At 43.8% G+C, this 16,461-nt stretch overlaps 3 protein-coding genes across 3 annotated transcripts; 2 read left to right on the top strand and 1 right to left on the bottom strand.

Annotated features, from left to right (window-relative positions):
- Positions 1–317: 317 nt before the first annotated feature.
- On the top strand, positions 318–4,879 carry inpp5kb (inositol polyphosphate-5-phosphatase Kb; the record flags this gene model as incomplete). Its single annotated transcript, XM_083910537.1, has 12 exons — positions 318–541; positions 647–751; positions 838–946; positions 1,279–1,395; positions 2,319–2,494; positions 2,596–2,707; positions 2,801–2,910; positions 3,931–4,177; positions 4,249–4,386; positions 4,463–4,546; positions 4,634–4,738; positions 4,811–4,879. 12 exons carry the CDS (start codon positions 318–320, stop codon positions 4,877–4,879), a joined length of 1,596 nt encoding a protein of 531 aa, XP_083766663.1.
- Positions 4,880–5,779: 900 nt separating this feature from the next.
- Positions 5,780–10,954, top strand: nle1 (notchless homolog 1). The gene is made up of 13 exons (XM_083910367.1): positions 5,780–5,849; positions 6,535–6,695; positions 6,775–6,995; positions 7,326–7,405; positions 7,497–7,573; positions 7,663–7,760; positions 8,890–9,082; positions 9,168–9,303; positions 9,411–9,457; positions 9,552–9,754; positions 9,847–10,006; positions 10,085–10,155; positions 10,248–10,954. Exons 2-13 carry the CDS (start codon positions 6,558–6,560, stop codon positions 10,258–10,260), a joined length of 1,437 nt encoding a protein of 478 aa, XP_083766493.1. The 5' UTR covers positions 5,780–5,849; positions 6,535–6,557; the 3' UTR covers positions 10,261–10,954.
- A 1,156-nt stretch (positions 10,955–12,110) lies between these two features.
- On the bottom strand, positions 12,111–14,103 carry slc25a1a (solute carrier family 25 member 1a; the record flags this gene model as incomplete). Its single annotated transcript, XM_083910368.1, has 9 exons — positions 12,111–12,225; positions 12,307–12,380; positions 12,463–12,578; positions 12,661–12,765; positions 12,856–12,940; positions 13,025–13,163; positions 13,245–13,344; positions 13,450–13,557; positions 13,869–14,103. 9 exons carry the CDS (start codon positions 14,101–14,103, stop codon positions 12,111–12,113), a joined length of 1,077 nt encoding a protein of 358 aa, XP_083766494.1.
- Between the last annotated feature and the right edge of the window lie 2,358 nt (positions 14,104–16,461).

Raw genomic sequence — 16,461 nt, 5'->3', positions numbered from 1 at the left:
ACACACACACACTCTCACATGCCAGCGATTAGAGTCCAAATCAGACTCATTCTTGCCCACATTCCTGAGTGGACCCCACTGCTCCATCCATCGCTGCATGATCACACAGGACTGTTCCTGCACATTTACATCCCTGATGAGTTTAGAGGAAGCCAGAACAGAAGCCATCTGAGGCACCGGCAGAGATTTAACCAAACAACAGATGGCTGCAGTCCAACCAGAAGAAGAAGAAGTCTGAAGAGGAATCTTGTGCACAGGATTGTTTTTGTCCTTTCTCCTCAAAGAAAAGTGACCTTTCCTCAGCCTGACATCCAGAGATGGACTTCCCCGCAGACGTTGGCCTGCGCGTGCGCTCGGACAGCATGAGCAGCTCAGTGTCTCAGGGCTCCAGGTCAAAGGTCATCCTCCGTCAGCGCCTGACGCAGCTGCTCACCTGCATCGAGGACATGGAGTCCGACGACGAAGCCAGCGAGGAAGTGTCGCGGACGCTGGACGAAGCCTTTCAGCTCTGCGGACGCTACGTGCCCTCAGACGCTTTCAGGTCGACACACAGAGAGAGATGGTCCACTTTGACTTTGTCTTTTCATTGTGACAGGAAAGTGTACTATAAGTTACGATGTTATAACTGATAAAAACACACTTACAGGCTCCACATGGTGACGTGGAACGTGGCCTCGGCAGAGCCTCCTGAAGACCTGAGCTCTCTGCTGCAGCTCCACGTCCAGCCTCCCAAAGACCTCTACGTCATCGGGTGAGTGACAGAAATGTGGATTTTTAACCTGTCAGAGTTTGTCACTGACTGTTGTTGTGCTGTGTGTGTGTGTGTGTGTGTGTCAGCCTGCAGGAGGTGAACTCCACACCTGTGAGGTTCATCTCAGACCTGGTGGTGGACGACTCCTGGAGCCACGTGTTCATGGACACCCTGGCACCCAGAGGATTCATCAAGGTGAGCAACGATATAAAAACATTAGACTCCTATAGCCTGAAGCCACAGTGTGTAACTTTGTTGGTTTAACCCGCTTCTATTCTGTCTTTAAGAGCAGAAACAAAGATGGTGAATGACCCTTACAGGTGCACCCATGGTCATTTGCTGTGGGAATAATACACAACTCCTTATATGGACATCCTGTGTGTTTATAGGTCACATATTCAGGCTTTAAAAAAGCACCAGGTTGCTCAGGTTGAGCTGAAAAAGAGGATATAAGACAGTGTATAGGTCACATTCTTACAAACTCTGCATATACTGTATATTAACGCTGCTCTTCTGACTGTTTCCAGGTGACATCCGTGAGGATGCAGGGTTTGCTGCTGCTGCTGTTTGCCAAACAAATTCACCTGCCTTACATCAGGAACATCCAGACCGCCTACACACGCACCGGCGTCTTCGGCTACTGGGTAATGATGAAACACGTTAACACAATGTGAACGTGAGACGACAACAGTCTGTCTGTTGCCCAGGAAACCAGTGAGCATCAGATGTTTGAGGAGGTTATGAAACGGGAGCATTGTGTTTGTGCAGTGGAACGTCAACGAATGAACTCACTGACAAAGAACTCACTCAGCGGAAAGAGGAAAACAATCCCAATTAATGAAGGCATTTTAGTTTTTTAAACTCTTTATACCAAACTACGGTGGCCTGGAGGTGCAAAACACAACACAAATCAAAAACACAACACAAAACACAAACGCAAATCACAAAACACAAAAACATTAACTCACAACGCAAACACAAATCACACAACGCAAACACAAAAGCAGAAAACACGAAATCATTAACTCACTTTAGCTCACTCTGTTTTCGTGTTTTCTGCTTTTGTGTTTGTGTTGCGTGATTTGTGTTTGAGTTGTGAGTTAATGTTTTTGTGTTTTCTGCTTTTGTGTTAATGTTTTCGTGTTTTCTGCTTTTGTGTTTGTGTTGTATGATTTGCATTTCTGTTTTGAGTTAATGTTTTTGTGTTTTCTGCTTTTGTGTTTGCGTTTGTGTTTTTGATTTGCGTTTGTGTTTTTGATTTGCGTTTCTCGATTTGCGTTTGTGTTTTGTGATCTGTATTTGTGTTTCTGATTTGTGTTGCCACCGTACCAAACACCAGCTGAGAAAAATCGGTAAAATACAGTGGTGGGAAAAGGGTCGAGATCAAGTTGCACCGAATTTCACAAAACTTGGTGGGAACTTGTAACAGACCAAGACGAACAAAAAAGTAAATGGGGACCACGGCCTCAACTCAACAGGAAGTCGGCCATTTTGAATTTGGTAACCATGGAGATGGCGAGGTCAGGGAACTGTTGCACCTTCTACAGTTTGTCCTGTGTCCTCTCAGGGTAATAAAGGGGGCGTGTCCATGCGCTTCTCCTTCTACGGCCACGCCCTGTGCTTCCTCAACTGCCACCTCTCCGCTCACATGAACTACGCTCTGGAGCGCGTGGACGAGTTCGAGCACATCCTGGAGACGCAGGACTTTGACGTCAGCGACACGCCTCACGTGCTGGACCACAAGTCAGCGCTCACACACACACACACACACTCACACACTCACAGTGTTGTTGTTGTTGTGTAGAAGGTAAAACGAGGACTGTCTCCTCCTCCTCCTCACACAGGGTGGTGTTCTGCTTCGGTGACCTGAACTTCAGAATCGCGGACCACGGCTTGCACTTCCTCCGCTCATCCATCAACAGTGGACGTGTGAACTTACTGTGGGGCAAAGACCAGGTGATGTCACATAAAACACACTCACACACACACACACACACACACACACACACACACACACATACTTATATTGTATTATTATTCTTCTTGCAGCTGACCATGATGAAGCAGAAGGAACCGTTCCTGCAGGAGTTTGAAGAAGGCCCGTTAAACTTTAAACCCACGTACAAGTTTGACCGTAACTCAAACAGCTATGACACCAGGTAACAACCAAAAACACAAACGCAAATCAAAAAACACACCGCAACTCAAAAACACAAAAACATTAACTCAAAACGGAAACACAAATCACACAACACAAAAGCAGAAAACACGAAAAGATTAACTCACAACGCAAGTACAAAAGCAGAAAACACAAAAACTTTAACTCACGACGCAAACACAAAAGCAGAAAACACGAAAACATTAACTCACAACGCAAACACAAATCACACAACGCAAACACAAAAACATCAACTCACAACTCAAACACAAATCACACAACGCAAACACAAAAACATTAACTCACAACGCAAACACAAATGCAGAAAACACAAAAACATTAACTCACAACGCAAACACAAAAGCAGAAAACACAAAAACATTAACTCACAACTCTGTGTTGTCCAAAGACGTGGTTTGCTGTTCAGTAAGACCTCCTCCTCCTTTTTGTTTTGTTTTTCTGTTGCATGGCCCACAGTCCTTTATTTCCTTAGTCACCACATTTATTCCTGATATTCCTCTCAGAGTTAAGAGCTCTGTGGTGCTGCCTCTGGCCTTCATGTACAGAGTCAGGCCCCTGCAGCGCCGCAGCACCACCCTCCTCTTCCTCCTCACCTGGTGGCTGCTCTCTGTGTGGTCAGGGCTCTGGTGCGGGGAGAGAGAGCCGCCCAGGTGGGTGTCTCCATAGATCAGGGGTGTCAAACTAATTTTCACTGAGGGCCACATCAGCATAATGGTTACCCTCAAAGGGCCAGATGTAACCGTCATACAGAAAAAATGTAACTAAATGTAACCAAATATAATGTAAAATGAAGGTAACTACTTTGTAACATATATCGCTAAATAACTTTTCCATATTTATTACTTATTCAATTTCACCCGTTGCGTGATGCATATACAATGATACACTCTGTGTTTAAAAGACGCTGAGGTCGTGGGCATGCAATCGATTGGGGGGGGGGACCCCTGTTTAACACCCTTCTTTCTTGTATTTCTATATAAAAACAGTGTGAAAACTAGAGGATGTGTGACACTGACTTGACCTTTGCTCTGCTCAGCGGTAAGAAGAGGAAACCGGCGTGGACCGACCGCATCCTGTGGCGTATCAAACCCCAAACTCCACCGTCAGAGGACGACGAGAAGGCCTCGCTCTCTGCCGATGACGGACGGGAGGAGTTTCCTGTCGTGGTCACGCAGGACAAATACGACAGTGACATGAACTACGGCGTCAGCGACCACAAACCTGTCATCGCAACCTTCAGCGTGGAGGTCAGTGTTGTTGTTGTTGTTGTTTAGCTGTGTGATGATATAAATAACAATAAAAAAGTCATGTCCCACAGCTGAGGAAGTGCTTTGACACGCCCGTGGTGCACGTGTCTCCTGTGGGAGTGTGGAGCGCCGACCACGACGCCGTCCTTCACTACACCGTTCAGGAGGACTTCATGTCCTCTACGTGGGACTGGATTGGTTTGTACAAGGTACCGAGACGACTTTATTCAACAAATAATATCGCAGGAGACACAGATCAGAGGTCACGAGAGTGTCGTCCTGCAGGTGGGATTTAAGAGCGCCAGCGACTATGAGACCTTTGCGTGGGTGAGGGAGAAGGAGCTGCCAGAGATAAACGAACTCATCCAGGTAAAAACAAGCGTTTTGTATTTTTTTTAAAAGGCAGGAGAAGAAGAGAGCAGAGGCTTCATCTGCAGACGTGTGCTCTGATTCCAGATATCTGTGGATAAGGATGACATCCCTCTGCTGGGTGGACAGTATGTGCTGGGTTACTACAGCACAAACACGCAGAGCATCGTCGGCCTGAGCAGCAACTTCCAGGCAAGTGAACGTTGACCGTGGAATAAAAAACAGTTTAAAAGAAGATTTAACATCTTTGTTTTCATTTTGCAGATCCTGGAGTCGAAGCGTGCCGTGATGGAAGGCCTCGTTCCTGAGAACATGAACGGGCTCAACAAATAACAACTCATTCCACTCTGTCATTAAAGAACATGGACTGTGAACGATGTGGTTTGTTGTTTTTTTGGACTTGTGCCTTTAATGAATAAAGTCAAATTCACTCACGCTGCAGTTTTCTCGTCTGTTCAACCGCAAAATACTTGAATAAATGCACAAAAGAAGGTTTAGTTGTTTTACTTTTTACACCTTAGTGCAATAATATGATCACAGAGTGTCAGAAATTCTGCGTGTTGTCATGAAACTGTGCATATTTGATATATTTTAATTTATATAATTATTAATATCGCTGCTGCAGCCAACAGTCAGCATGGTGATGAGTTAAAATAAGGTGGTTTTGATTGTTTCGAAAGATATATATATAGATATACTATATATAAAAAACATAGATTTCTACATTTATGAAGCCTAAAAAGTAGAAAAATAAAACTCTTGGCATTTTGTTTTTACCTCTTTGAATTAAATATTGAAAATAAAGCTTTCATTGGTCGCCCTTGATCCCTAAAAGAATAATAATAGAAGAAAGAAAATAAATTTACATTTTATAATATATATATTAATAATAATATTATCTAAATATTATATTACAATTTTTTTACAAGCTACAGGAAGCCATAGATAAATGAGACAAGTTTTAATTTGTATGTTTGTGCTCAAATTGTAATTTGGGCTATTTTATTTTTTCAAAAGTTATAGTATCACATTTTTTATTTCATGTTTCCAGTTAAAATAATGATTAATATGCGCATAAATAATAATAATAATGAATCAATGACTGTGATTTCAATGAAAACTCTATGAAACGAGAAGATGAACACGAACAACAACACTCTGGTCAACTCGATTTCCCACAATGCATTGCGAAGTGTGTCCCCGGACTTGACAGCGTCAGTGTGCGGAGCATCTCTGACTCACAGACTCTTCGGTGGTTTAAAAACACGTGCGGAGTTTTTAGCACAGCGCTAACTCTGTGAAGGTAAACTTCTCAACACATTTATGCGACAGTGTCTAACTTTGTTATAAAACTGTACATGTTTGTGTGAATAAGTCACGTTTCTCTCAGTGTCACGTAACCGCGAATGAAACGAACCATGTGTCCTAAATGTTAGCTAGCAGCAGGCTAGTGGTGTTAGCTGTGATGCTTACGTGACATTAGTTAGCTTAAAAAATGACTTGTTTGAGCTCAGAATAATAACAGTTTTACACGTTTGCGTTTTTCTGTGAACTATTGTGAGTTGACTCAATCACCAACTATTTGGTTAACCGATAATTAATTAATTAAGCCAACAAATTTGATTAAATTTGAACGTTTCTTTACTTGTTTACAAAGTTCAGCCTCTTAAATGTGAATTATCGTTCTCCATTTCAGGACATTATACTTTTTGGGTTTGACAAAACACGCAGAACTATCGGCTGTTTGCACTATTGTGTAGATGAAACACCTTTGATTGATTAACTGAGTAAATATGGCTATTTTAACATAATGATGACTCAAAATGATGGCACCGACCTGTGAATATTATTCACTAAAGCCATGGTTCTCAAACTGTGGTGAGCTTCCTCTGGTGGTACAGTACTTGGAGTAAAATCAGAAATACTAATGTTGCCTTGTGTAGAAAATGAAATTATTTCGTTTATGTACATTTATGTTATTGTTTCAGTCGTATCTGAACCAAACGGAGAGATGGCGAGTGAGGACGTGGCTCGGCTCTTGATCCAGTTTCAGAATGAGGAGGGCGAGGTCCTGGGTTCACCTTTCGATGTGCCGTTAGACATCACTCCAGATAAATTACAGCTGGTCTGCAATGCACTGCTGCAGAAGGTACGCTGTGATATGTTCACATCAGCACACATTAAGGTTTGTGAATGCATCTCATGTTGTCTGTCTAAATTCGCTCCAGGATGAGCCAGTGCCACTGGCGTTTTTTGTGCGTGGAGAGGCTGAGGTGGTGTCCAGTCTGGGCTCCTGTGTGAAGACTCTTGGGGTCGAGACGGAGCAGATCCTGCCGGTGGTGTACCAGCCTCAGGCTGTGTTCAGGGTGCGTGCTGTGGCCCGCTGCACCAGCACACTCCAGGGACACACGGAAGCTGTCATCTCCACTGCTTTCAGCCCCACTGGCAAGTAAGTAACTCTGACAGAGAATGTCTTCTCCTGTGCACATGCCTTATTACATCAGATATAACAGCATTTACATCTTCTCTAGTTAGCTGTAGGCGACTTGGCTTGTTTCTTTAATTCTTTGGCTCCTTTAGTTTTGACTGACTGGTGAAAAACAAGGTATTTAGTCTCTCCTATAACATCAATAAGTTAAATAATGCAGATTGGTTACCCCCAGACCCAGTTCCATTGCTCTATATCTATGGATGAAACACGTTTTTGTTTTAAGGTGTAGCAGGTTTTGAGTTATGTTTTATAGATGCACTTCATGAAGTTCTCCTTTTGTTGTTGCAGGTATCTGGCCAGCGGGTCTGGTGATACCACAGTACGTTTCTGGGATTTGACAACTGAGACTCCTCACCACACTGCCAGAGGTAGATATATCAGCTATGTCTTGAAAGTAAAAATTATATACCAGTGGATTTAGACGTCAGTAAGCTTTCTTCTTCTTCTTCTTTGTCGAAGGTCACAGTCATTGGGTGCTGAGCATTGCTTGGTCACCGGATGGAAAGAAACTGGCTTCAGGGTGCAAGAACAGTCAGGTATGATTTGAAAACACACGGATGTCTTAGCTGCTGCACGTGTTTATGAATATTATGTGTATTTATATTTTTGTGGGGGATTTCTGCAGATCTGTGTTTGGGATCCAGTGACGGGTGCACAGATGGGCAAGACTTTGACAGGACACTCAAAGTGGATCACTTGGCTCTGCTGGGAACCTCTCCATCTGTGAGTCATCTGTCTTAACTTTTGTCCAATAAGATGCAGCATTTATGTTCTGAACGACCCTTAAGAATCTGGACTCCAGAATCACTGTGTCCACACATCTGTGCCATGCTTCATCGAGAGAAGTTGACTGATTTTTCCGAAGCATTCTATTTAAGTTGAGTTCTTTTTGCAACCAGTAGAGTTCCCTCTGGTGTCTGTTCAGTGTACATTCTCTTCCTCATTGACCTCACTGAAAAAAGTCTGTTTTATATCCAGCTCATGGTTTCAAACGGATGCATTTTAATTCTGAAAACAGTTTAACTTGTTGCATTACATGCACAAAGATGGGATAGTTTTCCTCACTTTCTGGGTGTTGCTTTTGTGCTCATTGTGATGAATTACCAGGACACTGTTTTCAGCACCTGGGAAGTTCACAATGAGACAGTCATGGCATTTCTAGGGTAAAAAACGACCAAAACAAAATACTTAAGCATTCAATATCACCTTTACATTTGCATTTATGCAAATAACAATAACCCAGCCTTGGAAATGAACTCTACTAAAAAGCAATCTAATGTGGGGCACCGTGTTGGCCTAAACGCCACAAAGTACCACAAATATACCATACATATACCACACATATACCACACGTACACCACACATATACCACACGTACACCACACATAAACTGCTAAACTGCAGCATCTACATATCAACTTCTGCTGCTGGAAGTGAGCTGAGCCCCAGCTGCTCTGTAGCCACCAAGTCCTAGATCATCCTGGGTAAACGTCATCAGTTTGACAGCAGAGGTGAGTTGAATTACACGTCAGGGGACTGTGGCAGGATCAGACATGTCTGTAATATCAGTGAAGACGTCACACTTTAAGAAGTTTAAATATAAAGACAAGTTAGAAGAGAGAGGGGATTAAATTGATCAAATAAAATTGTATTGATGTTAACTTCATCATGTTCATGTGTTCATTTACATCACCCTTGTAGTTTTTCATGATAGTTAATGTAATCAAAGACTCGTAGCTAGTGGAGAGAAGATTCTTTTGCGATGTGAAATTTCCTGTTTACAACATTATGCACATTTATATGTTTGCATGATTTCCTCTTTCTCTAATCGCCGCCTTTCTCTCGTTTTCAGAAACCCAGAGTGTCGTTACTTAGCCAGTAGCTCTAAGGACGGCTCTGTCCGTGTCTGGGACACAGTGTTAGGACGCTGTGACAAAATCCTGACTGGACACACTCAGTCAGTCACCTGTGTGAAGTGGGGAGGCGACGGGCTTCTGTACACTTCCTCTCAGGACAGGACGGTCAAAGTCTGGAGAGCCAAAGATGTAAGTGTCTGTGTGTGTGTGTGATGATAATGATAATAATGAGTGTTGAAGCAGAGCTCACTGTGTGTGTTCATGGGTGTCTCAGGGTGTGCAGTGCAGGACGCTGCAGGGTCACGCTCACTGGGTCAACACTCTGGCTCTCAGCACAGACTACGTCCTGCGCACTGGTGCTTTTGAACCCGCTAGTGCCACAGTGAACCCTCAGGACCTCTCTGGATCATGTAAGTCCTGCCGTTATCCGTTTTATAATAAAATCATCTTCAAATAAACGACACGTTTATTTGTTCTGTAGAGAATTACTTGCGTAACAAGTCTTATTTTCCCCCAGTGGAGGAGCTGAAGGAGACGGCCTTGCAGAGATACAATAACGTCAGGGTGAGTTCTTCACTATGTTCTGAAGTCAGTATATGTTCACATGTATCCACACACACATCATCTCCGTGTCCAAACACCCATTCTCCTGCTGCAGGGCACAGCTCCAGAGCGTTTGGTCTCCGGCTCCGATGATTTTACCATGTTCCTGTGGAACCCTGCAGAAGACAAGAAGCCTCTGGCCAGGATGACGGGGCACAGTGCTCTGGTCAATGAAGTGCTCTTCTCCCCAGACACCAGGCTCCTCGCCTCTGCATCCTTTGATAAGTCCATTAAAATCTGGGATGGACGCAATGGAAAGTAAGAAAACATAACGATAAATAACGTTTGTAATGCTGCTCTTGTCCAGATGATGGTGGTGTAAGTCTGTGTCTTTGCCCGTCTTCACACAGGTACTTGTTGTCCCTGCGTGGTCATGTGGCCTCTGTCTATCAGGTGGCGTGGTCAGCTGACAGCAGGCTGCTGGTCAGTGGCAGCAGCGACAGCACGCTGAAAGTCTGGGACATAAAGACGGGGAAACTGAACATGGATCTGCCTGGACATGCTGACGAGGTAATGGAAGGAAACATGTCTGTTACTCCTTCCTCAGTGGTTGTGTTTACGTTTCCCTTACTGTCTTGTTTCTTTCAGGTTTATGCAGTGGACTGGAGTCCTGATGGACAAAGAGTGGCCAGTGGTGGGAAAGATAAATGTCTCAGGATGTAAGTGTCTTTATCTTTTTATCAGTTTAATTAATAATAGCAAAGTTTGCTCAGACCTAACACTTTTTGTGTTTTGTGTTGTATGTGTACAGATGGAGACGATAGCCACACCTCTTTTACTTCTCCCTCCTCTGATTGGCTGAGGGTTCATCATCAAGAAACCTGACAGCCGCAGCCAAGGCTGACCAGACTACACCTATAATCCCCACGTTCAGCTTCATTAAGCTGTCTGTCACAGTGGCATCATGTCAACCATCTCTGTTCAGGAGAGCAGACGCAGATGTCGTGGTTGTGACGAGATCAATGGAAATGCAGAATGATTTTTTATTCCAAGAACATGTACGAGAAAAGGTTCTTGGCCTCACTGGAAGCAGATTAGTTCTTTTACTTTCTTTGAATTCATTTTAGGGCCCTTACTGAATCCTATAAAGTCATAAATTGTGGACTTTTTTTCTTTCCAAGTGACGTCTGACTTCTGTCTTCAAAAGTATAATCCAAGCATTTTCTAACTAACAATCATTATCATGTGAAATATTTTTGGTTGAGGCCAAAGTTGAAGTGAATGGATGTTTGTCTCTTCCTTCATCCTTAAGCCTTTACTGGATGCTACAGTATATATGCTGAAGGTGACAGGTGTACTGAGGTCTAAGACCTTTGTCCTTTGTGATAATAATGCTGCTGCCTTTAATCTCCTCTGTCTTAACCTGCAGAGTTTCCTTACGGCCGTGCAGTAAAGCCAGCTCTGGACCGTGTGTGACACGCATCACAATCACTGCTCCATGCTCCAGCTGAAGTTACAAATAAATATACATACATGTTCTGATTTTACTCCAATACTCATTCATGTAAACACACACAGTGTATTGTGACACAAACACATCTTAAAATGCTCATTTGGTCATGAATGAAACAATGAAACACAAGGTTTTCTTTGAATTCTTTTAATGATGATACAGATTTCTGATCAGATGTTAGTGGTTTGGCAAACGTGTAAAAGTTCTCTGTGTAAGACTGCAGTGCAGCTCGGCGTCGGTCAGCAGCCTCACATCTTTATCCTTTCTCCCGTTATCGGAGTAAATACTTTGGCAGACGAGATTCAACGCGTTCAAAAATATGAAGTGGGTAGCAGTTTTTCACCAATTCATGTACAAAAAGCATATGAAGCAGGATGGATGGAGGTACAGGGAGGATATTATTCCAGTGACTGTAAAGGATACCAAACCATTTTCACAGCTAAGTGATGGATTCACCGATTTACACCTCATGTGACCACTTTTTAGCTGTAAACAACACGCGACTATAATGCGTTTCTGTGAACACTGCTACATACGGAGTGGTTTTTACTACAGTAATAATGTGTGTGTGTTCATGTCGTCTCATAGTCGGTGTCGCAGGACAGATTCATGCAGAGCTGCACCAGATAGAACAGCCTCTAAAGTTTGACGTGTGATGAGGCCACGAGTACAGTCCAGTTTAAGCGTTTACGACGAGGCGCACAAGACGGTTTTAAAGCAGGTTAGATGTTTCTCTAAGCAGCCCGGAGCATCACAGTCCTTCTCTCAGTGTTATAAGTACTTAGTGGATCAGAAGACACATTTATGGTTTTAGTAGAAAGTGGTCACTCTTAACGACAGTTATAGAAAAACACTAAACCTCCCTTTTTAACGTATTAATTCAAGTCACACTTTCATGACACTCATTTGTGCTTCTTCTCTAGAAACTGTACACTCAAGTTTGTGTTAGTAAGATTATGAATCTGGTGAATAGAATATCACCTTCTCTAATCTCCTACCTGTCCTTCAAAGTGAAATAGAAATGAAAACCCAGGTGCGTTTGCTCTGAGGGAGTGCACAGAGTTGTGATGAGGTGTGATGGAGGTGTTTGTTTGTGCGTCACTGCTCTATCACTGCTCTGTGGTACCCTCTGGACCTCTGTCACCTCTGTGTCGTCCATGTTTACTGCGTGATCCAGACGTTGTTGAGTAGTTTGACCACCTCCTCGTAGATGACAAACACGATGGCGACGTCCAAGCACACGCGGCCGAGCCTGGGAACTGTGCCTTTGTAGAAACTGCAGATTTAAGACGAGATTTAAAGTGAGGTTCAGTGATTTAGCTGCCGTTTGCGGTTTAATTAAGCGATGGTTACTCACGCCTGCGGTCCCTCGAGCTTCAAGATCTGGAAGGCACAGTCCACGGTGTTTTTGTAGCGATGAGCCTCCAAACCCTGTTTAATTAAAAAGTGTCTTTAGAGATAAAGACAGATAAAGAGTCGTAGTGTAAACATGAGAAGGCGGGTGTTTTCTGACCTGCATCCTGGTCTTCACCACGTCCAGAGGCGTGTTTCCGAAAACACTGGCAGCTCCGGCCGTCGCTCCAAACATCGCTGTGACGATCGGGTGCATCTCTTTCCTGGGATCATCCCCTGGTTATGTTTTAACACGGAGAATGAATGCAGCAAACATCCAGACTTACGTTAAACTGTGTGTTTTTGTGTGTTTTCTCACCTTTGTACCAGTTACGCAGCGCATTCATCACGTAGAAGCGAATGGCCTGATTGGTTCCCTGTTTTAGGACGGTTGCCGTCAGACCTTGATACGTCCCCCTCACACCTGGACAAGTCAGACAGACAAAGGTATGAGGAACGCACTTATACCACACGCTTTAATACGATGACATGTCCATGGTCCTGCTTCCTTTACCCTGTTCTCTAATAATCTCACTGACGCCGTGGAAGAAGCCTCTGTACCTTGGCCTCAGGGAACACTGGTCATGGATCAGCTTCACCTGGAGGTGAAGAGAAGAAGATCCAGTTTGTCTGGTTAATCTGATCATTACAGAGTCAGACATGGACAGAGTTTTCCCACAGACCTTGAGTGTCTCCATGGGACAGACGATGACGATGGCCTCGGCGATACCTGCTCCTAACCCACACAAGAGGCTCCGCGTGTTATCCAGCCGACCTGTGGCGTCTCGCATCGGGCTGCTGAGGATCTCAAACGTGCCGAACCTGAGGAAAAAACATTTATTTTTATGTTTATGTGTAATTGCAGAGTAAAGACTTTATTATACACCTTAAATGCACCTTTACCTGACTGCAGATTTGGGTATAGAGCCGTAGAGCAGGGAGCTGAGACCTCGGTACAGTCCTCTGAGTCCGTGATCCTGCACGGTCAACTTCACACAGTCGCCTAAACGCACAAACACAATCGTCCAGGAGTGAGTGACCCAGCAGAGGACTGGACCATGTACCTGCTGTCAGTCAGCAGTCAGTGACATTTGACCCGTGACCTTACCGATGCCTCTGTATCGTGGTGGGTTGGCTCGCTCGTCGAGCTGCAGCTGGGTCTTCACGTACTCCGTGGGGAAGGTTATGCAGATCTCGATGCCTCCTGCGATGCCACCTGAAGGAGAGGCGAGGGCTGTTTGAATCACTGCGGAAACACTCTGTGAATGTATAGTTTCTTGTTGTTTTAATGAACTGAGGATAGTGTAAGGTTCTAGAAAATAAGGCTGAATGCACCTGCTTCTGGTTTATACAATAGATGTTTGTATGTATACATGCAGAAAAGATATAAATGCATGCATCTCAGCTGCTGCATCATCCCTGCTGCCTGAGATTTGACCCAGTTCTGCATGATTGGGCTTCACTCTGCAGAAACGGGCCGCCTATGTTGGGGGTGTAAATAATCTATAATCACTCGGCGATATCAACCTGCAAGAATGGCCTTTCCCGGATGCGTGATTTTCCTCCCTCCGATTGCAGCGGCCGCCAGGTTCCTCCTCGCCGCGTACGAGGGCTGGTGGGCCGGCAGAGAGGCGAGCGCCGTGGCGGCGGTGAGAGCGCGCTGGAGCTGGAGCGGAGGCTGCGGATGAGGCGCAGGGCGCGGGCGTCCTCTCCTCTCACACGGGCTCTCGCACACGGAGAACGGCTTGAGCAGGGACGACATTTTGTCCCCGTGTGTGTGTGTGGTGGTGGTGGTGGTGATGGTGGTGATGGATCCACGCAGACAATAATAGACAATAACAGACAGCAGCAGCAGGGGCACAGGGAGGGCGAGGGCGGGACACACAGAGAGACACCGAGCATCAATATTCAAAGACGGGTCAGCTGATGCTCGGACCATTGGCTCTCCATGCTGTCGAATAACGGGATTCAGTCACGTGACCCTGCGTGATGTCTGACAACCAATCACGGGCAGGATGCTGCTGCTGCTGCTCTGGTGTGTCCACATCACTCTTTTACTACAATAATCCGCAATAATCTGACCTCATCACAGCCTCTGTTCATATTAGACTAATACTATATTAAATAATTAGATTTAAGTTGAATTAAAACAATATACTGATATAAGCAGTTGTTAATTAGACATAACAGAAGACATCAAAGATATAAAAAGAGCAATAAGCAGAATAACTGTGATATATAACTGACTTTGCTTCCTTGCATGTTTAATTTTGCTGCTGCTTCTTTCTCCTTGTTCCTTTAAATGCTGCATGAATTTCCTGTCAACTCGTCTTATATCACTAACTGTAACCAGAACTAAACCTAACCCTCACATTAACATAGAGTTCACATGTTAGTCCTGTCCTTAACCAGTTCCTCAGCCTCATTAGGACCGTGAGGACCACACATGTTGACAATGTCACTTTCTATAACACAACAGCTCCACAATGAAAAGGTCAATTACTGCACAAACACCTACACCCCTACAGAGTAAGAGTTCATACAATGATCAGTTATTTTATCATTTTGCAGCCTCCCTTTGATTTGAAATAAACGTTAATAACAGAGTTCTAGAGTTCACGTAGTCTCCCACACTTTGTCAGACTATATACTCACGACACTACACCACAGTATAGTGTATAGTATAATAGTATTCATTATATTGTAAAGTAATTTGATTTTTTCAATAGAGTTAGTCAGTTATAATTGAATAAAATCTGCGTTTATTGTTTGCTTGTATGCTTGTATTTAACTTTTTTATATAGTCTCAATGTTAAAGGTACATTATGTAATAAATCTAAAACAAGTGGCCACAAAATCCTCCTAATATGTCACAGAGACTCAGGAATAATGTTCATATAACAAACTGAACTCACCAACAACAACAGTACAGACAAAATATTTGCATTACTGCAAATCATGTTTTGGCATGTGGTGCCACCTACCGCCGTCTACCAATCATTGCAGTAGAGTCTCAGCTGCCAAGCAACCACGGGTTGCCAGTTACGTCAGAAAACGAAACCTAAAAGACCTCGGAATTTTGAATTTGATTGTAGTAACCGTTTTTGGCCACATTCTTACATATGGCGCCTTTAATATCTTTTTATGTTGTACTTTTCTTGTTAATGCATTGTTATTGTTTATTATCCTTATCTTTTCTGTCTTGCTGGGGGACGAATAAAGGACTCTTATCTTATCTCTGTGCTGCTCAATTTACACCACAAACAATCTATTTTTTATTTTTATTTTTATAAAGACTTCAAATGAATATTTAGCACAATAAATTCAGCCGTCAACAATATTTGACGTAAATCATGTTCCAAAAGTCGGCTGCTTGGTAAAAGGCTCTGTCAGGAAGTTCAGCACCAAATGACAAAAGTCCAGTTTTCTGAAAGTATTTGTGAATGAACTGATGTTATGAATGAGCATCATTTTAACCTCCTCCCTCCTCCTCTCCCTCTGTGTGTGCAGGCTTTATGAATGGCTGTGATGACTCAATCATCGCTGGACTGAGTCCACACAGAGCATCTATAGGAGGTAAGAGGTGTGTGCAGCGCTCTCATTGATATGTGCTGTAACTATTCCTTTTCTGGTGTGGGACACAGTGAAGCAGGTGGGCACAGGAACTGGAGCCAGGAACAGCTTGTAAACGTCTTTGCCAACATGTCAGTGAGCTCTGAAGATGCAGGGCCCCCCCGGGGGGCCACGGGCACAGCGCCCTCACTCTTCTTCTCAGAGCCTTGCACACATCTGCTGATGACACAGTGAGCGATGAGGTGTGTGTGCAGACGTTGGCTCTGGTCCTCCTCTGTTTGTTGGTCCATGTTGGTGAACTCAGAGTGAGCATATGTTAGCGCGAGAGCACACCTGCACAGCGCCAGAAGACAAGGAAGTCCAAAGATGGACACGGCCGTTCAAAAGTTTGGGCTCACCGACACCGAAGTTTTGTTGTGTTTTCCATTAAAAGTCAGACTTTTATTCATGAAAAGAGTTGCAAAATGAAGAGAAAATACAGTCAAGACATTGACGAGATGAGAAATAATGATTTTTATTCGAAATAATACATTTTCTTTTGTCAAAG

Source organism: Microchirus variegatus (genome assembly GCF_963457635.1).
Source record: "Microchirus variegatus genome assembly, chromosome: 2".
Taxonomy (NCBI): Eukaryota; Metazoa; Chordata; class Actinopteri; order Pleuronectiformes; family Soleidae; genus Microchirus; species Microchirus variegatus.
Note: the sequence above shows the minus strand (reverse complement) of the source record. Positions and strands in the feature narration are given on the sequence as shown.